Raw genomic sequence first — 25,300 nt, 5'->3', positions numbered from 1 at the left:
TGATAAATTCTTCATTGAACAATAACAGACGTATTACGTTGCCGAGTTTCGTTATAGGTAAAAGCATTTCAAGATTATCATTTTAACTTTTCACGCGCCGCGACTACTTTTGATAACGGTACTTTCCTAACAAATTGGCCAATGGATTCCGCGGCTGTTGATGCTCGTAAACGAGTAGTTTGTTTCGACCGCCATACTAATCCGACCGTTAAATTTACATGGCGTTCGAGGTTTCGAAATGAGTCGGAGCCCGGGCTTGCCGTTGGTCGATTTCGCCCTAAGTGAAAATTAACCGCGGGAGCGTCGAATTTTAACCGTGGCAAAGTTATAATTCTCCCTGTCACGCGATCCGCACACAGACGCGACGTTCCGTGTCTTCCATACTGTAGTGGCAAAGTTCGAGGTCACCGCGTTTCGGGCCAACGGGTGCCCTACGTTTTAGAGCACACGCCGTCGCCGCGGCGAACGAACCATAATTATCGTTTACCTTCTACTTACTGGCTGTGCGTAATTGCTGTTTGCCCGTGTACGAAACAATTATTTTATGACGTCGTAATTAAATTCTTGGTCGTTCGACGAACAGAATCCGTTTTGCGTGTGCGGGCTCGACGCATCGGGAAGCACTGCGCTACCAATTACTTATAAGTTCTTCGGTCTAAAAGCGTTTGCTGTGGCAACCGGTGTAATTACAAAGCCGAGGAACGAGGTTGCAATTGAACCAGTGCAAACAGGGTATCGTTTTTTCTTCCGGCCTGTTCACACAGGGTTAATTTTATTCGTGTAACGAACAACAAATAGAAATGATGCAGTGGAGTGAGAAATTGTGCACACGGCCCGGCTCTTTAAGGTAATTTCGCACCGGCAGGGAAGAAAGCCGAAAGCTAGTTTTATTGCCTTATTTTGCTTGGATTTGGCTATATTATGTTGTAAAATGACGGTCGGTTGGCCTGGAGGAACGAGGGAAACAATGGAAGGGACGAAAACGAGAAGCGAACCAGAATGAAGAGAAGGTTAACGTCCGCTTGTTGCGTTGGCTCGTTCATTCGGAGCAACGAGATGATATCGCAGTGTGAATTTTCGGTAGACCTTTTAGCGAGTAAGGGTTGAATTTTTCATTCGAAAATCGTCCGATACGACCACGATCGAATCATCCATTATGAATCAAACTGGAAATGAAATAATTTAGCGCGCAGCAGATAGAATTAATCGTATGATAATTGAAACGGACGTTGGCTGATTTTGAAAATGTCTCTTGACATCGGTAGAAAAAGTGTTAAGAAGGATCATTCGCTTCCCTATTATCCTGTCATATAACTTTTATCTCACAAAAAATGAATATTGTGAAGGAGAGAATATTTAACAGCTTGTAGGATGAGTTTCGAAGTCATAAGCAGAGTTCGTAATCATTATTGAACGGTGTCATTTATAACGGCTTAGTTTGACAAAAGTGAAGGTCTTATACTTAAGGAACCCTAAAATTCTTTCCCTGTCGTATATCAAATATTCGTGCGAGGTTTATTAATTGCACGGGACGACTATTATTGGCAAGGAGTTTCCAACCAATTAGGACGGTCAACTCGAACAGTGTATTGTTTTATGAATCGCCCGAACCCTGGCTAAGTAGGTAAGTCGTTTAGTGTCTGTATATCCCATGCTGGTTCGGTTCTTCGATTTTACGGTCAGGTAACGCGTGGCTGTTGAGCGTGACCTTTACTTTTGTAAAGTTGGCAAACAACTCGAATTGTTGGTAGCGCGAGCGAACGGTTGTACCACGATGTACTATAGATAGTAACCCCTTTCTCTCAAAGTTTATTCTTTGAAAAAACGGAGGTCGTGCACTTCGCAAGTTGTACGTAAACACGCTGCGTCACTTGTGTAAAGCAGCGAGTACGTGGTACGTACTATTAAATGGAGTATTAGCATAATAGGATTATGTAATTCAGAAATTGTTTTCTTCATCATTCGCTATAAGAGTCACTATAGTAATTGATTAAAGAATGTTTTCAAAGACTCTCATTCGGTGTCCATATCTATTTGATTCGTTTACGAATGATACACTCCGAAGGGGCGACGTTAGGGTAGCGGAATAGGAAAGCCGAGAGGGGCATGGGAGAAAAGAAAGAGGCGGAAATGGCGCGTGGCAGCAGCCGAAGGCGCAACAGTTTGGCCGTAGAGAACTTATCGCGGCTACTTCAATTTTCCGATCGTTTCGGAATACGAGACGATACGAGTTGGGTAAAATCGAATAGTAAAACGTTTTAGGGCTTGATCACGGTTCATTTACATTTGCTCACAGTTTACTACGTACCGCGTGGGGAACGCGTGTCGCGAAAAATACACGCGGTGTCTTGCGGCGTCCGCGATTAAAACCTGTTTTGTACTCGGGTATTAACGATACTCAACGAGACATTTAATCCGCATGCCCAGCGGCTGCCTTAATTGCGAACAATTAGACTTTTCCGATCTTTGTTTTCGTTTAATATCTAAGAAGCTACGACTTTTACTTTTGCCGCTCCTGCAATTTTCATGCATAAACATGTTTTTCCTTAATATCATGAAAGAAGTTTAATTACATTCCTTGTCACAAACATTGATTTATACATCGTATAATATTCGGATACAATGCGCTGATTGAAAATCCGGTCGTTACTGTCACTAATTAACGATACTTCCGGTTTTATCCGGTCGAACTTTCGCTCATTGTCAGATCTTGGAACCCTGTCGCACCCCTGTCTCATTTCTTTTCAGCCAGTTAGCAAGGGTCGACCGATGGTCGAAAAAGTGACGTAGATCCTACAATCGGGCTATATATTTTTATTGTTTGTTCGTGTCATAATCCCGTTTTAGTAAATTGAGTTCTTACAAAAGTAATCGCGTCAAGGACCGCTTATCTGGAAGCTATTTTTCTTCACAATTACTCACCGCTGTGGTACGTCCCTCTGCACTCATTCGTTCGACGACGAGGAGGGGAGGGGAGGGGAGGGGGGGTGAGAGGGATTATCTCTGTATGCAGAGTGATGCCAGGCATTTTAATCACGTATTCTACTTGGCATCGGCCAGCTCTCGGCAAACAGATCACAAGACGATCGTCATGCCCGTTAAGTATGCCGATGCTTTCTTCTCACTAATTTCATCCTCGGCTCGCGTCTCACTGTCTCGAGTCACACGCTCGCTCGCTCGTGTACACTCTCCTCGTGACAGCTTCTATACATGTATAATCGTGTCTCGCCGAATTCCCTGCGCTTTAAATCGCTCCCTAGCTGGGATGTCACGCTGCCCGAGACTTGGCTCGGTGCCCGCGGGAAAAATCGCTCGGGAAGACGAGCTCTCGTTTTCTTAACCCTTATCCATTCCCAGTTTTCACAATTCAATTTGTCCGTCATGTGTCAACCGAACAGTAAGAAATCGCTGATAGTAACGAATAATTACGTCCGCGAGATTTATCTACGGCGGGAAATCAGATTCTTTGCATATGAATAAGTAAATTGATTTCAATCACGATTCTAATTCATTTACGTTGAGCGATAATCTATTTTTCAAGCGGAATGTGTTAAATTTTGTAGAAGGGTAGATCGGGGTTAACGAGGAATCGTAAGCAGCCAACAACTGCCCGCACGGCACGTGTGCGCGCAACACGAGTGTGCTTAGCCATAAACGAGGCTCGTATAACAGCTACTGCTTCAAAAATGATATGCACCCGATAACGCATTACGCGCCGGTTATAAACACTGGAGGCATCGTCTTGCGAGTACCTGCTCATGCCGATAACGCTCGCGATAATACCGATTGTGCGTAAACACACGATCAAATATAGAAAAGCCGACGATGGGATAATCAAAGGGTTCCCTGCATAGTGCCAGGAGCTCTGAAGCAGATTTCACCACGCCGTTTGCGGAGAAGCTATTCTAAACGTAATAACCTGCGGTTGAGTTTCTAAAATAAAGTCGGTCGGTCACGGTGTTCGACTAAGTCGCTACAAATTTGTCGACGTTACTTCGTGATTTATTATCGATCCCTTCGAGAACGATGCTCCCACGTGGACGACCACACGGAATGTTCACGCACGTTGCGTAATGGTTAAGAATCGAGAGGAATTTAAACGCATTTTTCGCAAGTATGTTGAGATAGAAAATTCAAGAATTTATGAATGATCTTAGTTGGTTAATAAAATAGTATTAACAGCTAGCGATATGTGATATACCCGTGTTAATACAGCTGATCGTTATCAAAGCTAGTAAATAAAAATTTGCAATAGAATCAGGGGAATCACGTTTGATAAGGATTGTGAAGTCGTAAAGAATATCCAACAGACAGTTATCAATTTTCTCAATCTTTATTGCATTTTTTTATTATTCCGTCGTCGAATGATTAATTAAGAAAAGATTAGATGCAATTTAATTTTAATTTAAATATTTGAATACATTTTTATTCACTAATTCGGGAGAAAGTATGTTAAAAAAGCGTAATCGATTTCTTCGCTCTGTCAGTCGGAAAGACAATCAGATCGGCGAATCGGAGCAGCATGCTTTCGGCTTTGACCAGTAGCCATCGGAGTAGCCATGAGTCAGCGAGTGATCTGTTTGGTGTTCATTTGATAACAGGAGTGTTTCGTTTCAATGATGGGGATTTCACGCTCCTTTCTCATTGGATATCGACTTCACACGCGAGCAACCAGCACCTCTTCTGCTCTGCGGGCTGCCTTTTTCTGAACCCTTTCCGGTCTTGGAAGGTAAAAGGACGGACGCTGGCTGCCGCTGCAGTAGGTCATCGGGTGATCCTATATCTTTAGCGAAAAGGACGGCTGCAGACAGGAAATGGGCTGGTGCTAAAAAAAAGAGAGAGAGAGAGAGAGAGAAAGACCAGAGGGAAACCTGCTGGTAGCTCCCTTTGCCTCCTTCGCCTTCTCCCGGTTCTCACGGCTTACCTCGGCTCGCGTTAGTTATTATCTGACATTACCCGACAGCAGTTTTCCTTTGAACTGTGAATATTGTTCCCTGAATTTCATCAAAGCGATGTCTCCTTCCTTTGAGAATTCTCAACGTCTGCGGCTTCGCGCATTTCGTCTCTTCCGTCCGTTTCGCCCGTGGAATTTGCAACTGTTAGGGATTTGTTCAATGACGATTGAACTACTTTGGCATATTCGCAAATCAGTTCCGGCGATGTTATTGCGATCGGAAATTCCGAATATCTTTCGAAGTTGATACGCTGCAGCTCTTCTCAGGTTACAACAGCCTTGGACGAAGAGAATTGTTTCGAGAGAGCAACAGCCAAAAGTGTTTCCCGTGGCTAGAAGCTAGAACGAAAGACACGCGCTAGTGGTTCCCTTTGCGGGCCCGTGGAAAAAGAGAGTTTTAAGAAACGAGAGGCCGAGGAGAGTAGACAACATCTGGCCTTATCTGGGCCAATGGAACGTAACCTCGCGCGGTGCTCCTATTTCGCTGTCGACACCGGATCGGCACGGCTGCATTCGAGCTAAAACGTCCTCAGCGTCGTCGGTTAAAACCGAGTACAATTAATCGACGAACTTTCCGTGCAATTACGCCGCCTTATCAGCTTTCTTTCCCCGTTCCCTCGCGCGAACCCTATCCTACCCTTGGGTCGACGTAAAGTCGAACAAAGTACACCCTCGAGGTTTAACTGTAAAATACAATCAGAAAGCCGACGAAGCGATGGTGTCTTGAATTCAGTACAAACAGATATTCCTTTACTTAATTCAGAAGTGTTCGTTCCTTCAATCGGATTTTCCGCCATTCATTGCTTCTCATTTAATCACCGTTCTAATTCAAGCTCGATCTCGTTGAAGGAATCGTCGAGATTCGCGAGTCGCTCCCGTCAGCGTGTCGACGATAAAAATAATCCACTGACTAAGATCTAGGTTTCGACGACTATTATTACCTCGTATCTTTCCTCCGGAACGGGAGACGGTCTGAGGAAAAAAACTCGGCTCGTGTCCTCACCTGGAGGATCGGGAACTCGTTCGACCGCGGTGAAAGTGGGAACGAAAAGAAAAGTTGTTTCTCAAAAACCGTCTCGATCGCTGTTTCTATTCACGGTGCCCAGCCTCTTCTCTACGTACATCGCGAACGTTGCGTTCCCGGTATTCCATTTATTCCCTCGCTCACCGCGAACTGTGAACGTTGTACATGCTCACTTAGCTACGTGCACGTGCACACACGTTACACATTATCTCGTGCTTTCCACTGAGCTACCGTTATTCTGCGAGCTTGATTTCTGCGAAATCGCATAGTCTCGGCGACGAGCACAATCGTTTCGCGTGGCTGCGTTTTCTGGAAGATCGTGATTTCGCTGACATCTGCGTTGCCGTTTTACTGGAATTTTACGGAGCCCCGAGGCGCGCTCGGCCTTGCAAGAATTCAAAGAGACCGTCTTTGGCCGCCCACTGATCGGCTGAATTTTTTCCAATGTCCATTGATTCTTGATCAGGCGCATTGCTTTCCTTATGTCGCGTGTAGATAACGATAACATCGTCGAATGCCTTATGAATGAATTATTAACTTCAGTTAATTATGTATATGAGATACGACAGTCTACCGATTATATTTTATTCCTTAGAATCAAATTAAATTTAACAAACATCATCTTACTCGGAAACAGATAATGAATTAATTATAATAGGAAACCGATCGAAAGTATGAGTCACTTCGAATCGAATCAATCTCGAGCACGTTGCGGCGCCGTGAGGAAGAAAGAAAAGGTGTAGAAGCGTAGGTACTCAGAGAGGGAAAAGACAAACAAGTTTCTCGTGCCGCGTTCTTTTTCTTCACCATTTTTCCTGGTCGGAACACGGCGTGTGCCGTTTGTTTGAAGAACAATCCCGGCTGGTGGTGTCGTAGGTCAGTGTAACCGGCCAGTCAACGTTCGATTGTCGACGACGCTTGTCGAGGCTGAATCGCGTTGGGATTTCCCCCGACACGGCAATTTACCGCTGTGATTGACAGACGCCAGGCCTTTTGACGGCTCGAGGAACGCGGCCAAACGAGTTAATTCATCCGATCCGTTTCCACGATAACCCAAATAATCCTTCTGACTTCTTTTCGCTAATTGCTTGTGGCGCGGAAAGACGGAGCAATTACTACGGCATTTAAACGTTAGGTCGGTCGTTGCAGTTGATTAAATTAAATTAAAAATCCCTTCGTTTCGCGATATTGTTTTAGCTGGCAATGGGGTCGGGAATGCAGGGTAGATGGGCGTATTGGCGCGCGTCGTAAAAGGGGATTTCGAAACGAGCCGATAAAAATGCTAACAAAAGTTTGGTTTTCGGGTTTCCCGTACCCGAACAACCTTCGCGTGGCTTTTGTGTCGTAAAATCGTATCGGAAATTAATGTGCCAATTTCGATCGAAAACCTGGTTGGCACGAGTTCCATCCCCGAAGTGAAAACCCGGTGTTGCACCGCCCTTTGTCCGAAAATTAGTCAAATGTGCGGGTACGTCTGTTTCGGTTGTCAAAGGGATTTAATCGTTGATTGGAGTCGCGAATTAACATTCGATCACGGGTAAACTACAAAATTTCAATTATATTCGCACAATTAAACGTACCAACTACCGAAACAGAGATGTTTGACAAACATGCGAGTCGAATTTGTCGAAGCTGTAGGAGCGGTAGCTTCCGTGTTCCTGTGACGTACAATTTTCTCGTAGCCTATTTTCAAGTAGCCTCGTTCTTTGACATGAATTTTCTTGCTTTGGGAATTAATCGAACATGGCCGTCCCCTTTTGGGGAGACTAGTTGCAAAAACTGGTGTATAGTAACAAATCTGGTCCATAAATCTACGATCATTTAGCCGGCCTTTTAAAAAAAAAAAAGAATTGCCTGTTGGTCTCTGTTTGCCAGTTTCCCGGCGGAGCAGCGCTTTGTGCTTATTGTCGACGACGTCCGCAAACAGTAAGGAACTTGAGCAACGTTACGAGTGTCACGGTATTAGTCCATTGCTATTATATCGTGCAGCAGTGCGCCTGGCGGTTTCCGCGCGAGGCGGCGCGGCGTGTCGGTCGACCGAAGAGAGGACTATGTATTTACTACTATGTAGTAGCGTAGGAATAGGCGGCAGTGGTGGAGGAGCACAGAGAAGGTGGAGTAAGTTGCGCGCGCGGCCATTTTGATAATCTCCCACTCCTCTGTCTCACTCTCCTCTCCTTGCATCTCCGCCATTCTCTCTCCCTCTGTCACTCTTTTTTTTCTCTCTTTCTCTCTCTCTCCGTTCTACCCGTGCTCATCAACCCTTCACCGTCTCCTTCCGACGCATTCTCTCTCCGTCTATCAACGGCGCACCGCGTTGCACACCGTACACACGTAACACGCGAGTGCACATGCACACGGGAGGAAGAGAACGAGTGAAAAGAAAGAGAAAGAATGGTTAAAGCGTGGAGCGAATGACGGAGGTGGACGACGCAAGGGGACGGGAGGTTCGTACACAGAGAGGATCGGTGCGTACTTCTTTTTTCCCCTCTCGTACTCGTAGTGCGCGAGCTTTTGCGGCAAAAGAGCGTGTGCAGGAGAGTTGCCCTCGTGGTCGCTAGTGTCGCGATTTCCCTTCTTCCTCTTTCGCTCTGGCTCGTTCCGCTATCTCGTTCCCGCTCTCCGACGACAGGCGCGCGCACTTGCGCGCACACAGCCATAGTTTGTGCACGTGCACCGTAGCGCCGCATTTACTTGTGTATCTCTCCGTGTCTCGCTCCGTCTCCCCTCCCTCTCTTCGTCTCGACCGGAAGGTGCCAGTTTCTCGTCGACGATCGTCTCGTGCACACTCGCGCTACCTACGTCGCTGCCGTTTTGTGAATCGTCTCGGACGTCGTCATCGCGTCGCGTAACAATCTCCGCAGCCACGCAGTGTAAACAAATTGGGTTACCAGTGTGTATACGCCCGCGCTCGCTCGTACGTGTTACGACCGAATTTTTGTGCCGAACACGGCAACTGGCAAGTGTAACAACGGATACAAAAAGAATCTGTTGCCTCGTCGAGAAGAACGGATGACTCGTACCACCGATTGGTCACTGGTTATTGCGTTCTTGAGTCGATGTCAATCCGTAGAATCTCGTCCAGTGGCTCGATAACAGCGTGCCAGCCTCGTTTCGCGCGTCATTCTGCCCGCTTGGGGCTCATGTTTATCTATCGAACGAGGAAAGGTGCCGATCATTGAAAGTGTTGTTTTGTGTTCTTTTGTGTATAGTCGCGCAGTGTGGTTCCACGAGCTGGAGCGCGCGCTTCTGGATTAGCCGCTCCTCTCGTCGTGCCCCCCATTTCAATCGACGATCTCTGCCCGCGGAAACGTTTCGCCGTTCGACGAAAGTATGAGAGTGTTTTTCCGCGCGTCGCCATTCGCGGCTGCCACAGTTGTTCGACCCTCGACCCTCGGTATTTCTGGTGATTCCGGTGATCGCGGTTCCACTGACAACTTCCCATACGGATTATTTTTAAATACCGTTACCAGTCAGCTGGTTCGTCTTTCTTGAACGCACGGTAAGTACCCTCGCACTTCCTTCCCTCCATCTTTTTGTTTCGGCACCAACGACAAATTAAATTTTACCGTGACGGCGCGGCGTTGCGACGATGGATCGCGCGTGGGACGCTCGTTTTCCACGGTGAGACGAGTGAAAAAAAAAAAGAAGAAAACGGTTTGCACGATATCCGAGCTCGGATACAGTCGCGCGACTACTACGCTCGATTGCGTGCTACCGGGTCGGTTCTTTTTTCCTTTTACTTCTCGTCGTACATCCTAGTTTTCCCGATAGCAGTTTTGGAGAAAGTATGACACGACTTTCGTGACTGACTGCCGCGTTTCGTGACCGGGAACATGTTGAGGCGCACGTGGGGGAGGTGGAAATTTTAGTAGATAGGGAGGGATAGAGAAAACTTGTTGTCGGCGAATTGGACAGTGCGCATATAATTTCAAGCGCGGCTGTTTACTTTCGACCGACGACACCGGACGAAACTAGATTCCGCTCGATATAAATACCATGGCACGTAAGCGAGCGCGGGTACTCGTGCACGACCGCCACGATTCCGGGGCCTGGCGTTCTCGTTAATTCCAGAAAATTATCGACAGATGCTCGTCAGAGCCGCCATGTTAAAGATACTGTGATTTCGTCACACCACGTGCTGCCATTTTTTTCTCCTACCTTCCCTCGGTCGTGCGCATTCGTCCAAACGATAGCAAATTGCGCTATTTGCGCTTTTCGGTATCGCTACCTAGTTTTATCGAGCTTACTATTTACCTAAGTCACACAAAGTTTCTACTGAACAATAGCAACGCTAGTTAGTGACGAGGTATGATTCATACTCTTATTGTATTCGGGACCTTCTTATTTACGTGACTAAGGGCTTGTTTGGTAGTAAAATTCCGGATGTACGTTTCAATGATAAGCTTCGAAGGCCGATCGGATTAAATTTTAATTCCCAGTTTCGTCTCGCCTCGACGTTCGTCGGAAAAAACGGAGACGCTTAGCAAACACGTAAAACGCGGAAACGGTACGACCTCTCCATTCGACGAACGTGTATCCGTCTCTGTTTATTAAACGAGTCCTGTTATTTCGCGCATACGTCAAGGTTTTTCCCTTCCGTAACTCGGTCTTCTTGGAAGCACGGTAAATCTTCTGTCTCGTTTCTTTTGTCACTTGGGAACGTTCGCCGGTGACGTCACTAGCCAGCGATGTTAGCCCTAAAGACCTGAAGTTTTACGGTTCATCGTCGAGAAGAAACTTTGTCACGATTCGTCATCCTTTTCTCTCGGTCGGTTCCGCTCGCGCGGACTCCTCTTCCCTCTTTTCGTCGTGGACGCGGCTCGGTGGGCGCGCGCTAACTTTGGATTACGTAAGTGACAGAGAGCGCTGGCTGCTACCAAAGAGCCTTCGTTTCCTTTTAAAAATGGCCGTCCACTGGCCCGAGGAACATCATCATCTCGTATCGAAAACATCAGCCGTTCTACGCCGCGGAGGGAACTGCATATTTTCCTGTTCCACGAGAACCGAGAAAAATTTCCAGCGTTCGTCGCGCGGTACTTTTCACAGAACTGAAGCCCGAAGTTTGTTTCTGGGAATCATTAGTTCGCGCAGTAACGATCTCAAGGTGAAGAAAATCGGATCTTAGAATCTTTTATACTAAGATTAGAGCAACGATAACGTTTGATAATGACAGCTAATCGGACGATAAAGAGTAGACGGGCGTGATCAAATTCATCGCGGATCATCGACGTTTCGAAATGTTAATTTCCCACCCACTGCGCGAAACGAAAACAACGGACACAGGCTACCAGCGCCGATATCGAATCGCTCGTAACGCGACACGCGCATAGAGTTTCGCGCCAAATTCTCGCGCCATCCGATCTCTCTTTTCATTCATCGACAAATTAACTAAACCACGTTGGAAATGTTCCGCATTCGTGTACGAATCACCAGAATTTGGCATCGTCGTTCGGAACGTAATTTAAATTTCATATATCATATTGTTGAAGTTTGTACATACGTACACGGATCGTCGAGTTTTCATCGATGCTGTATTTCGAAACTGAAATAACTTTTAATCATTCGCATTTATAAAAATTCCGTGGAAACCGCGACGCCGGCCAATTAAATACAAATTGTTTATGTCGATTAGCCTTTCCAGGTTTTTCCACGTTAATTCGCGTGCTGAGTGATTTGGAAACTTTGCTTTTCAGCAGCTATACTTATTAGCTATCGATGATAAGTATGCTCCCTCTCTTCAGCAATTCTGATTTTCGAATGTATAACAGCAAAGGATCTGTAATTGACGCTGGCGTTCGATCCAAGAGAAAAGTCCAGGCGAAAACGAGCATCGAACCGTTCTTGAACTCTGACGGAGTTAGTACATACTAGTTCCTCCAAACTATCTCGAAAACTTGTAGTCCTGCTTTCTAATAGTCTCTTCTACTCGACGCGATCGTTTGAAATCGAGTAACGAGAAGAAGTTCAAACGTCGTTTCACGGTTTGAATCGATTTATTACTTTTTTTTATTCGTCACCCATCTGGAAGGATATATTTAAATGAGACCAATAAGGAAAGCCAAGAATAAGACGGTCTAAATCTGAGCGTATCATTAGCACACGTTAGCATTCCGCGAATTGATCTAAAACTGTTAAAGCGAAATTTCACGTACATAGTATAATTCGCGATAGAATATCGTACCGTTCGACGTTGCTAGCTGCTCGTTCAAGGAAAGCATACGTGATCGATTTATTATCGTATTTATCGAACAATTAGTAATTGAAATTATTTCACGTCACATAGAAACTGATATTTCCATGTATTCCGAGCATTTACTTTCGTTCGTTAACAAATCTGGTTAAAAACAATGTAAAATCCGGTTTGTTTACATGATCTCATATTTTAAGAACAGTGGCGATCGTCGGCGATGTTGAAACGATAAAGATTGGTAGCAAGAACAGTAGATGAATTTGTAGCATGGCAGGTGCGAGACGGTTGGTATACAATCCGTTCAAGGAGATTAAATAGTCGCAGCGAGCGTAGAACGAGTCGCGGCTTTCGAAGGTTGTCGTACAGCGAAACGATGTCAGTGTGTCAGTGTCAATGGAACCGAGTCATTGGGTTTGTCGATTGTGATTCAACGGGAAGAGATGGTTTCGCGGGCGGCGTGACAGCCGCATCGGGGAACCGTCGTCTTTCGTCAATGTCTCGTCTCCGCTGAGCGCGTCGCTTAAATCCTTTGTAGGATGAATTGAGAGTTGGCCGCATACAGGAAATTTTATAAGCGCGTTCTAGCATTGACGAACGAGATCGCTGTTTAGGCTTGTGTCCATCCCACATCGGCCGTAAACACATTACTCATCGCTCACCGAAATCGAATCGTGAGTAATAGTTGGCCGCGAATCGCGTACGCGTAATCTACTCGCTATATCGGATTCGGTCGGAGTTTCCTGGGACGAAATTACCCGGCGTACTCGCGGATCGATCTCTGATCGGTGTCAGCCTCGCCGATGAAATCGGTAATCACCGAACGGACCTTGCGGTCACGACGATTGGGAAACGAGGAGAGCGATTACGATTACAGTGCGCGTGAAGATAGAGAGAAAAGGTCGTCGAATTGGCGGGAATTTGCGAGCTCGCGATCCCGGCATTCAACCTTCGCCGGCTGAAAATAAACGCGACAACTCACGGGTTTTCCTCCGCCCGATTCCCCTCCTCCGCGTATCGCGATTTCGATTCGTCTCGCTTCTACGCGCTTCCATCGGTCTTTAGCTCGCGTCGATCTCCTCTTTTTACTCTCAGGCTTCTTCTATTCCCGCCGTCCCCCGGCTCGAATACTTTCGCTGCCTCGGTCGTTTATTGCCAGAGTAGCTAACTAAGCTCGAACTCGATTCGCCACACGTACGCCGCCGCCGTCGCGGCGTACAGCCACGTGCATGCATCACGGTAGCCGCGTGTATACACCTAACGTTTGATGTATGCGTTTCTCTTTCGAAGCTGATTTCTAAAGAGCGCGCTCGTTTACCAGCAGAAGGGACGGGGTCTCCGTTTCGCGCCAAACAAGAAGGCGGAATCGGGACGACCGTTTCTGTTGCGATGTAACAGCGTTTTTGACAAACTTTTCCAGTTATCGACGATTCTGAATTTCATCTTCGCGAGACACTCGTTCTAACAAAGTTTACCGAGGATAACGCGTCTATCTCGGTGACGGGCATTATTAATAGAACGAATTTTTGAACGACGTTCCTCAGCTTAGTTAAATATTCATTCACGACGAAATTCAACTGCCGACCGTTCCCGTCATCTAATCCATTCATATCTATTCTAATTCGGATGAATCGATCCGTCGGAACGTAAGTGTGAACGAGACAATACGAGTTGTGCGTCACCGATATCCGAAGCAGTGACCGCGAATGTTCTCGCCTATGAATGTAAAATGTCGGTTTCCGGGTTTTCCGCGCTAGGGATATCTACAACATGCAGGAGTTAAAGCGTCACCGGCTGCTCGAACGTCACCGCTGACGTAACGACATCCTCGAGCTGACGTTTCCACGTTCGAACCACGCGGAAGCCGGGAAATCTGACGACTCCTATTGTTATCAGGTCGAAAATATACAAACGCTGACGAGCTGTAAATCACGGGATTTGATTATTGGAATTTCCAATTGATTAAATGACTTATTTTCCACTGAACGTACGAATTTTCAACTAGTATCTAAGAATAACTTCTACGAGTTTCTTCTCTATTAGATATTTGTTAGATGGTTCGAAATGAAATACATATCGGTGAGCCGAATTAATCGATTAATTTTATAATTCATATTTATAAAATCGATCTGAGACGATTTATTTCAAAGATAAAAGTCCGCTTTATTAACTCTGTTTTCTGCCAATTAGCTGATTTCTCGCCCGCCTGGAATCGCAGATTAAATCGTCCTTTCTTCGTTATCATCTCAAATAGACTGAGATTAACGATAGTTAATTATTTCTTGAGGTGGAATTCCCCCGTCGTGCCGATCCGGGATTCATTTGAAAATGCCCAGCGTTATACCCGAAGCTGGAATAATTATTAAATGGCCATTGTTATGTTCCAATTTGTTACAGTTTAAAGTAATGACAATTCGCTTTCGTTTAATAAGAATCTATTTCGTATTTATCGAGTGGCCCGAACAGTTTCGCGTGTGTCACACGCCGAATGGAATTGAATTCGGGGAATCATCGACTGCCACTCTGTCGTCGAATCGACGATCAATCGCCGGCGTCGGGGGGACCGTCGGATGCGTCAAAATGATTCGTCGAGCGCACTCGATGACGTCGATGGACGTTGGGAACGATCGCGTCAGAATTGCCGGTGGAAAATTTGGGAAAATTGTCCGGCCGGTGGAAACGCGGCCGAATATGGATCCTGGACGGCAGCAGATATGTGTGCATCGCGTTTCCATTTACCAAGGCGTTAATCATGAAAGCGCGCAGGCTTCGTTAGTGCGATGAACTTTGCCGGCTTTGTGACCTACCGAATTACTCGATAAAGCTCTGTATGCCGTCCTCTCTCTTTTTCGATCTGATCGTTTTCTTTTGAAATCGGGTAACACCAAAGTGAATAGGCAAAAAAGGGAGTGCCGACATACGTCGAATCATTCTCTCGTCTCTTTCCACGCGATACTCATCTAATTCCAGTTTTACGTAAACCGAGTCGTAAACTTTTATTGGATACGTTTTAATTTTTAATCCTGCAATTTCATGTCGATTCAACATTAAACAGACTCTATCAATATTAAAGTAAAATGATATTGTACTCAAATATTTGTATGTATGATGTATTCTCAACTGAAATGTGATCATGTTATCACCGGAAAAGAGTCGATAGGAATTCATGCGTTTATGGATTCTGGATGGTAAAAGGAATACTCCCGCGCGCAAGAACGAGACGAGAACAGTCTCGCCGCCAGTAATATCCGGCGCGACGGCTTCATCCGAATCCGTGAATTTTGCAACGACCCGTATTCCGCGTTATCGACGACTACGATCCTTATCCCGTCCGATATTTCCTGTGGTCCAAGAAAAATCAACAGCGACAATGAGGATACGTGGAGGGATTCGCGTTCGTTGATGAAACTGCGAGGATTAAGCGACACCGGTCGATCTCCGCTCGACGGAAATTAGTAACTCTTTGCGAGTCCCCTCCCCGGGGAAATAGATAACACTCCGGTTTGAATTGGAAAGCGATTCGTCGAGACTTTCGATCGCCGATCAGATTCTTCTGTACATAATTCAATTTAACGAAGAGCTTGATGATAAATGATAAATCTCTTATTTCTAATTTTCCTCAAGTTGATCGAACGAGCAAAAATGCGATGATGAGCTTCATTGAAAATCCGATATCGAGTGTCAGCTATTGACAGTCTGCGCACTTAACACTTACTGAATAAGGAGTCAATATGATTTATGAATAGTTACTAGCCGATTTGTAAGAAGATTAAGATAAATTCAAATAGCCAAATTTATGTGGTCTCGCAATGTCTCAGATACTTAAAATATTTGAAGTAACATCTATAATTTTTAGGATTATATAAATAAGAGGGACGGATCAGGATTAATCACGATGGCCGAATCGATAATTCATCGGTTTTATACGCAATCTTCTGCGTCACCGGAAATGCGACTAAACAGGTGTCTCGCGGCAGCTGCAGCTGCTCTCTCTACGAATCTCTCTATTTGCGTCCGTTCCCTTTCTCGTTGCTGCGCCGGTATTTCCTAAAACGTGGGAGTTATTCTCGGCGCAGCGTCACACGCGCGATGAGTTTCCCTGCTCTCCCAACTTGATTTCTGCTCCGGAGATAAAGATCCTAGCCGTGTTCGATCCCGCGACCAATCGATTAATCGTCTCGTCGATTGAGAATAGCAAGAAGCTCGGCCGCGGAGTTTCGCTTTAAAAAAGAACCGCTTAAAATAGAACGTCTTGCTTAGCCAATGTCACGGATATTGAACATCGACACGCAACGCGAACCGAGGAACGTTTCTTGAGTTAGCAAGAAATCCTTTCGTGTATCTTGCGGCCCAGTTTTCTCCTATCTAAATGTATCTTGATACAATCCTGTTTACTATCATTTATACGTGTACATACAACTATTTCAATGTTATCATTTATAGTGTTTCGTGAAACACTCAGTTGGAAGCGATTAACTCTAATTCTGTAACGGGATCTGTTTATGACACTACCTACAGATTTATCGTTTTACGGTTTTTGAGTAGAGGTTCACGTTTTGGTCAATAAAGGAATTTTGCCTATCAGGAAACTCAAGCTCATCTGCGGTGCATGCCATCGGTCAAGGATAATAGTCATAAAAAAGAAAGGAAAAGGGATAATCATTATTCGGGAACGTTCGACCCATTGACCCATGTGCACCGCAAGTAGAAAAGAGCTCTCCCACTTTTCCCGGTCAAGACGGTGTGACGACACAAATACAGTACGAAACGACAACCAATTAGAAAAAAAAAAACAGCATAACGCTCCGGAACGGAACGCCCACAAATCGGGTAGAAAACCCAAAAAAGGGAAAACGAAGACTGAGGAATCAGTATCTGATCAGACACGAAACGCGAAACACGTTTGTAAAACACACTAACAAAGTATATGTGTATCAGATATATTCAATTCGTTTGTGTTAACCTCGAGATACAACAATTAATTTTGAACGTGCCTTACAATCCTCGTTGACGTGTTCCCGCGAACGCGTCGCATCGTGAATTCAGGAGAGAACATATGGATATTTTTTATCCTGAAAAATTCACATCTAGGTTTGTTCATACTAACTCCAAAGTCTTCTCCAAAGTCAATAGATTCAGTCATCTTATTGACATATTTAATGATTCCAGCCGTGCCATCAGACGGAAGCTACGTTCTTATCTTTAGTTATGATTTAACATAATCTCTGTATTCTGATTTCCATTCTTTTCGTATTTTTTTAAATACCTTGTATTTTTTTTATCGCAGCTATATAACTTTTAGCATGTATTATGTTCGTCCTCCTAACTCGTGAATATAAATAAATAAATAAATAAAATAAATATATGTACGAAAATCAGTGATAATACTTTATCAATTCTCTTTATCGTATACTCAGAAAACTATGTGTATGAGGTATCCTAAACTTAAAAGAGAGTCCAATCCCATGAGACCAGGCTTTTGAGAACGAAAGTCGATGAATCGCTAGATATAATAATTGTCCTATTGTTCGATATGCAAAAATCTAATCAAAACGAAATGTTTGATTTTCAGCGTGGACCGGGACCGACTTCGGGAGCGGGAACGACAGGCCCGCGCGGCGATGTCGGTCCAGGCCGAACAGGCGGCTGCAGGAGGTGGTTCTGACACCAGACACCATCACCATGGCCATAACCACGCTCATCACACTAATCCACACGTCACCGCTCCGCTCTTCCGTGCTCCCGTCAGGGTAAGTCTCTCTTCATCTAATCTCGTATCACTTCTATGTCGCGGGAGAAAAGGTTGCGACGCACGAATGCTGCCAAGCAAGAGATCAAAAGAATCGACAAAAAATTAATCGACTAGAAGTAGCTGACAAACATTTCTTTTTATTATGAATGGTAGAGAAATATTTTCGTAGCCGTGTATACGTGAATTTTTAGAGGAGTCCACATTTGGGTTCGCCGAATTGGAGCAAAGATCAGCGACCGCGACGCGATTAGTGGCTCGTACGTTTCGGTATCGGATAAATCCCGTAGCTTTCTTTCGGATACATGATTTATGAGAACAGACACAGCAGCCAGTAGAAATATACCTGCTCTATACGACGCACTTACGAGAGTGCATAAAATCTGGTCTTACCGTGTGTCACGGCTCGCGTGACAGATTACAGATTAGTTTTCCGCGACTATCAATCCGCCCCGCTTTCGTCTGACAAGCGATTTTATATAATCTGATGGATCGCAGTTGGACGCGTGCGACGTAAATACATGCCTGTAGAAATCAGAATCGAATACATAATTAGATTTGCTTCTATCGGTTTTATTATCTCGTCTTGAATCGAGTGGCACGCGGGCTCGGCTCACCGAGATTATTTTGTCATCGACTTAGCTGGAGCAGCCGAGACTCCAGATTTAGCGTTGCGGTTCGTCAGGGCAACACGCCATGTGGCATCTCCCACACTTATTTTTCTCGGCTCTTCCTAGTCGTCGAAGGAAACGTGTTCGACCGGGGTAGTTCGGGATCCTTGGGGTGTTCCGATTTCAACCCCGGAGACGAACACCAAGGCGGTGGCAGCTGCTTGAGGGCTCTACGGACAAATTCCATACGACCGTTATGGCGAAACTAAAAGGCTCGTCTCGCTCGCCCTTTCGTCGCTCGTAAACATCGACTCCTCTTTTATCTCGCCCACCCTCCGAATTACTTCCGTTCACGCGTTTCACCTCAGATTTACTTCCTATGCTCCGTGCTTTTCGAGTCTCGTGTCGAAACGATAAAATAATACTAAATGATTTGCCAGGGGCATAACAGACGTACCGTTTCCGACGATTTTTAAGGAGCGCGCAGAGTTTGCGGTAGTTCGTGTGCATTAAAAGAGCTTCCAGCAACATTAACCGGTAATCACCGATACGCGATTCCTCTCGCGATGCGAATGACCTTTCGAATGGAAGGCCTCTCGCCGCACCTCTTATCGCTGCTCAACAGGTGTTTTGCGATTTTTAAACTTCCCTAATAACCGCTTCTCGTATTGGCTAATACGAGCGGTCGTTTTCTCTGCCACGCGTGGCTCTTATATTTTTTTCTGCCAGCTCGTCTCGCTGAATGAAATGAAATGATCGGTTTCTTACCTGATTTTCTTATTAATCATCGAATCGTAGAACTTCGTAATAATTTAAACTCAAAACGTGCCATTGTTGTAAACGTCCTTCTCGGTTCGCCTTGACAAGAGGGATTCTCATTTTTTGACTGACGAGAGAGGCGTACAAACGAGAACTACAGACGTGCAAAAGAAACGGAAGGATGTACACCGGGTAAAAAGCGTATGTTCCTGGCTTTCCACCCTCGTCTGGCAGGAAAGTTGAACGTCACGTAACAGAAACCGACCAGATTTCACTCGCGCATCCGCGACCATGGACGTGACGCTGCCCGTTATTGCGTTATTGCTATCGATACTAATCCGCAAAAATCCTAATAAAATTTTTATCTACGATACATTTCATGCGACGCGCGTCAATCTCCCCCTTCAATTTATTTTACATCTATTTTCTATTCTTATTTAATCAACGAATAAATTACCAATAGATCTACGAATTCGTATTACAGTTCGTCGTCCCATAAAAGAATTGAATTATTCGCTAAAGAATTACAGAAGAATTTATTTTTATTCGTGAGACGTTGGAAGCGTCAATCAGAATAGACGTCGTCGGTGATTTTAAGAAGAAACGCTGGTCGCAACTTGAACCTATTTATTACCAGAATTAACGGGGAGTCGCATTTGCATTTCCGTGTAGTCTGACTCGTGCTCGCGGAAAGTCGTGATTTAAAGCGAGCAACGCGTCGTGGCGGTCGCGAGGGGACGAGAGAAAGAGTCGAGTACGGGGGAGAGGACACGGGTTCTCGCTTTTTCTCCGATATGTCCACGCGGTAATGCACTCGGCCATGTACTAACCAGGAACAACGACAGCCGGACGATGCGAGCACGAGCTGGCCAGATGGAGACCTTGCCCGGTGCCGCATGTCGCGGCTATCGTACCGACCCGTTCCCCGTTGAATCGCTCCCAGCCTCTCTCGCGACAGAGGGAGAGAACGCACCTTCTTTGTGTCGGCTTCGGGAATTAATGATACGCTCGTCCGATCGAGGGTCATACATCATTCGCGACGTCTCGCGCGATTTCATTCTGCCGCAAGAATCGCGGTATTTTCCAGCCTTTTTTAAATCGCGGAACCCGTTATAGTAATCGACTAATCTAGCTTTCAGCCATTTGTCGTAAAGTAAATTTGACGGGGTGAAAGGAGCAGGTTTAAAATATTATACAATTGACAAGCAATTATCTGCTCTAATCTTAATGGTTTTGAGCACGTAATAAATATCTGACTTCGTAGCGATTTTATTGATTCGAGTCGTACTCCTCGCTCGGGTATCAAAAATTTAATCAGATAAGATATAGTCCGTGGACGTTTGTAACAGAAAATAGGAGACGAGCTCGGTCGCGTCCCAGGGGCAGATGCATTCTTTTTGACAACGCTGGTTTTATCCTCGCGCGTGGCAGATAAGAGGTTGCTCGTTGCTTTTCTTCTCCTTTTCTCGGTGTACGCGGACGTGTTTACAGAAGCGGGCAGGTGGAAACGTCCCTTCGCCACCTTGAAAGCCGTAGCTGCTTCTCCTGCAACCGGGAGAGAGCATTATCGCGTTATACAGGTGTCGAGTTGCGAGAAGTTGTTGGTCTTCTCCGCCTTTCTCTCATCTCGTTCCCCACCCGCCTCTCCCCCTTTTCTTATCTTCCGAGACCGGCGTAACGCGCGCATTTATTTTTCTACCACGAGACGAAGCTTCCGTAATCAGCTCGCTTCGTCGACCTCTCGTCACTCGGCTTGTAACAATAATTTATTTAATCTCCGTCGAGGGTACAAAACGTGACAGAACGCGAAAAGCGAAGTCGATAATTTATTCAATAAGGGAAGGTCCCGCGATAATGCGAGAGATAACGTTTAATGAATTCAATAATTCGAAGGTCCTCGATAACAAACCATGCATGTACGTACCTGTGTTACGCGGTGTACGTGTACAGCGATAGCAAAACGCGACACGTATTCCGTTCGGACCGTTTCGCAGCCGACGAGCTTTGTTTCAGTCGGACAGAGGCGATTAGCCACAATGCGGCTGCCTCCTATCTTTCCCGGCAATAGGCCAGCGTTATCGAATCGTTACGACTGTTACTCGAACGCGTATCCATTCCTCGTAAACAAGATTCGTAATGAGCGAGTTTGCCAGATCTTAGAAATCCCGTCCAAGTAAATCTTTTTTAGGCGATACGGGAAGTAAAAAAGTATTCTTCAAGAAACAATTACCGCTACCCACTATTCCGTCTATGAATCTGAACGCCACGATGTTGCAATTTAATCGTATACAGTCAGATAGAAAAGCATGTTTGCAAGATTTGTAATAGTAAAGGAAAATGCAGCTAGTATTTAGTTTGTAGACCGACAGGCTGTTTTCGTAGTCTGAAGATAAATGGTAAACAGTAATGAGATAACAGTGGATAGATAACGATATGAAAAGATCTCGAAAGTAGCGGTAGGCCAAGGGAAAATATTTGTTACATTTGCTTTCAAGCAGTGTTATTTGATGCCTCTTCATGAATTTTTGAATTGTAACTAAAACCGACTTGACCTCGGTTTAATATATGAAACGTTTCCGTAATACGCTAATCTAGATTGCAGTCCGTTTCGTGTGGCTCGAGCCCTTGATTAAATAAATAATTAAAGGATTGTACAGATCAGAATCGTCGGGAACCAGGTCGGATGAGCGCTCTATGATCGTTTACGGGGAAGATACGAGACAACGTCGGCGGTATGTCGGTGCCTCACGCCTTCAATTAACCTAATTAGCCACCGTCACGTACTGGTTAGGGTACCGGGCACTGGTCGCCCTCGGCCGCCAGCGATTCGTCGATTCCACCGGAAATCTTTAGTATTCACAATGTTTCGTCGGATATAAGACAAAATCATCGTGGTTTTCATATCATGTTAAATTTTTGCGCATTTACATGCTCATGTTTATATACATATACCGACAACGATGAAATAGTACATTTTTTCCCGATGATCCGATGGCCGTGAACAATGGTTTGTCTATGTTAAAATCGTCAGAACGATTTCGAAGCTCAGTCTTGACCTGATGTACAAGATTTCTTAAAACAGTGTTCGTACAAAATATTTGTTAGCTAGAATCGAGCGTAACGCGACAAATAGCCTCGTTGCGTAACGAACAAAAGACACAGAATCGCGAGGCACGATGGTCAATTAGATGAATTACGATCTGGTTTTCATTCGAATAACGGGTCGGTCGTTTCTCTGTTGGCGATGGGACCGAATCCATTTTTCTTTCGGCGTACAATTTGCCCGCTGCCACGTGGAGCTCGACTGGACGAATCTTTGCAAACGTAGTGACTCGATTATCTAATCGCGAACGGTCGCGGTGCTCGGGTCTGCTTTTAACGCGATAACTTTTTCGATCTACGTTTCAGCTTGTTCTTCCCGTTAAGGACGTTCATTTCGTTCGCGATAATTTCGGTTTTTCTCACGATCAGTTCTCGCGGATAATCAGTTTAACGTCAATTTTCATGCTTCACGAACGGAATATCGGTTTCGGTCGATACGTTTTCCCCGATTGGGGAAGCTCGCGTGGCACGGAATATATCGATTTCCGGATTACATAATTCGCTACGGAGTGGCAGGCAGCGGGGGCCGGGGCTTTAATGACTATCCGTGTGTCGATGACGACGAGGATGACAACGCAACGGCGCCGAACGACGACAAATAGCGATCATTTGCCTCGCGGCTCGTTTCGCGTTTTGGCAGATGGAAATTCATTATGGATTTCCGGTCTGCTTCCATATTCGAGTCAATCAAGTGCCCAATCGATAGTCCAAGAAACGACGCGGCGTATCAGATAAATTCAACGAATCCGTTTAGGTTTAATAACGTGCATCTCGTCTGATACTTTTTACAGATTCTGACTAGATGATACTTCATGTTTAGAATTTATTTATGAAATAGCTCATAATATCTGACTCTCGTATCGTATCGAAAGTTGTCTACAAAATTACAAGCCAGATCGATGTAATCTGATTTGTAAACTAGCTGTTTATTACTATTCACCTTAACAAAATTTTAATACTTGATTAGCTGAACGTTGAATTTCTAAGCTTCCATTATACATATGAACTGCCTAATTATCCGATGTGTTCGCCCCACCCCCCTCCCTCCCAAATATTCATGTATGTAAATGGTATCGTATCCCACTGTGCGCACAGCCACAGTAGTATCGATCGGAATTACGCGATAAGTCGTGTCACCGGGGTAGGAAAGATCGTCGAATACATCGACGGCTGGTTAATTCGTCGTCAGCTCGAAAAGGCAGCGGAGGATTCACCTTTCGCGATCATCCGATCGTCTACCGATCGTCTATAGTCTATAGGATCAAGTTGTGCTTTCACGTTAAGCGGAAAGCGAAGCCTGTGATTTGTAGGTCGTTTGATCGCATTATACCCGCCTCGTGGTTTACGTAATCCTTCGTCGTCCCGTACGTGTGTGCACGTACATACCTTCACTCGCTCCTCTTGCATTTCTGCGTATGCATGCGCGCTCTACTCCTCCAACGTCCGTTTCGTAGTTACTCGTATAGTAAGTTAGATTCGCCAAATTGCGGATTAGGCTAGCTATCCACGACGTTTCCAATATTCCGGTTCCTACATAACTTCATACATGCTTTCGCGAACCGATACACCGTTTCCATGTTTTTTACGATGGAACGTGTACAAAAAGAAGTTGGGACGTTTAAACAGTCCGAGTCATTGATGACTGACTCCCAGCATCCACTTAATCGTCCCCATTCGCTCTTCTCCCTCTGCGTTCTGACCTCTGAACCTCGTCGAATCGTCGCCGTCGAGATTCACGAGACTGGGACTCTAACGACCTAAGGAGTCTCCTCTTTAACTAGAACGACTGTCCCCACCTTGCTTGGTTATTATTAATCGAACCGTTTTCACATCGGCGTTACTCGTCGATTAATTAATTTCTTCGATCCGCGGAATAATGAATTTTTTTTCGCAACACAATAAAAATAAGAACAAAGACAATTTCACTGAAAACGTTCCGTTTTTTATATCGCTCATGAATAATCGACGGACGATATCTGTTACGTGAACGGTTTCCGTATGCATATACTTATGCAAAAGCGTACATGGTCAGTGATTTTGCCATTTTTACTGTTCTTTAAATAGAGACCGTACCGTATTTGATAAATTAGTAATAGACTTTGCATGTAAATAACAAGTGACGTCGCATCCCATCACATATTTAATTCATAAAAATTATCGAAGTCGAGGTCAGAGTTAGACGTTACGGTAATGAAAGAAGTTAACCATTTATTTTTTTCGGTATTTTCTTTACATGTCCTTGACTGAACTAGTATATGAAACTTGTATAAAAGTTCACAGTCTCTGTACATTTCGCCTAATCACTCGAGCTGTAAGAATTGCACGTGTTTATGAAGGACGTATTGGCTATACAGTCAATCCCAAAAGTTCATGTATCTTAGAAAAACGCATTTCCTATAATTAAAAAGAAATCAGACGTCGGAAGAACAATGCTAATAATAAATAGCTACGTGCTGAAAAGTATAGAAGGAAATATCCAATTAATTATTGACGCTGGCGAAAAATTTTTTATACAGAAGTTGTGGGCACTGATAGTCTCTACAAAGAAAGATTCTATGCATTTTCCTTGTAATTTCGATATTTAAAGAGTTACGTATGATTATTTAGCATTTTATGGGCACTGACAAAATCCGACCATCCCACCGTCGAAACAGCGAACTTTTGGAAAAAAAGTTCGTTTTTCCTCAATAACTCCTAAACCCTTGGAGATACGGAAAAATTGCATAGGACCTTTCTTGTAGAGGACGACGAGACCTACAATTTCTGCATAACAGTTCTTCGCTAGCTTCAATAGTTTACGAGTTATTGACGAAAAACGAAAAAACAGTTTTTTGCAAATAACTCGTGAACTATCGACGCTAGCGAAGAAATTTTACATGGGAATTGTAGATCTCGTCGTCCTCTACAAAAT

General features: G+C 44.9%; 1 protein-coding gene and 1 long non-coding RNA gene across 10 annotated transcripts in view; one reads left to right on the top strand and one right to left on the bottom strand.

Moving 5' to 3' along the window:
• The window catches only part of lilli (AF4/FMR2 family member lilliputian), a 128,419-nt gene that overhangs the window by 35,471 nt on the left and 67,648 nt on the right, over nt 1-25,300 (top strand). For all 9 annotated transcript variants that reach the window (XM_026815502.1, XM_026815504.1, XM_026815503.1 and 6 more), the window contains one exon: nt 17,741-17,918. In XM_026815502.1, the coding sequence (XP_026671303.1) occupies nt 17,741-17,918 (178 nt within the window). The remainder of the gene's footprint in view (nt 1-17,740; nt 17,919-25,300) is intronic.
• LOC113464642 (uncharacterized) lies at nt 18,260-20,013 on the bottom strand. Its single transcript, XR_003389488.1, has 3 exons — nt 19,922-20,013; nt 18,535-18,758; nt 18,260-18,442 (listed from the first exon to the last, which is right to left on the bottom strand). It is a non-coding gene; the product is annotated as an uncharacterized LOC113464642 (long non-coding RNA).

This window comes from Ceratina calcarata, unplaced genomic scaffold (assembly GCF_001652005.2).
Source record: "Ceratina calcarata isolate Rehan_Ccalc_2016 unplaced genomic scaffold, ASM165200v1 scaffold46, whole genome shotgun sequence".
In the NCBI taxonomy this organism is placed as follows: domain Eukaryota; kingdom Metazoa; phylum Arthropoda; class Insecta; order Hymenoptera; family Apidae; genus Ceratina; species Ceratina calcarata.
Note: the sequence above shows the minus strand (reverse complement) of the source record. Positions and strands in the feature narration are given on the sequence as shown.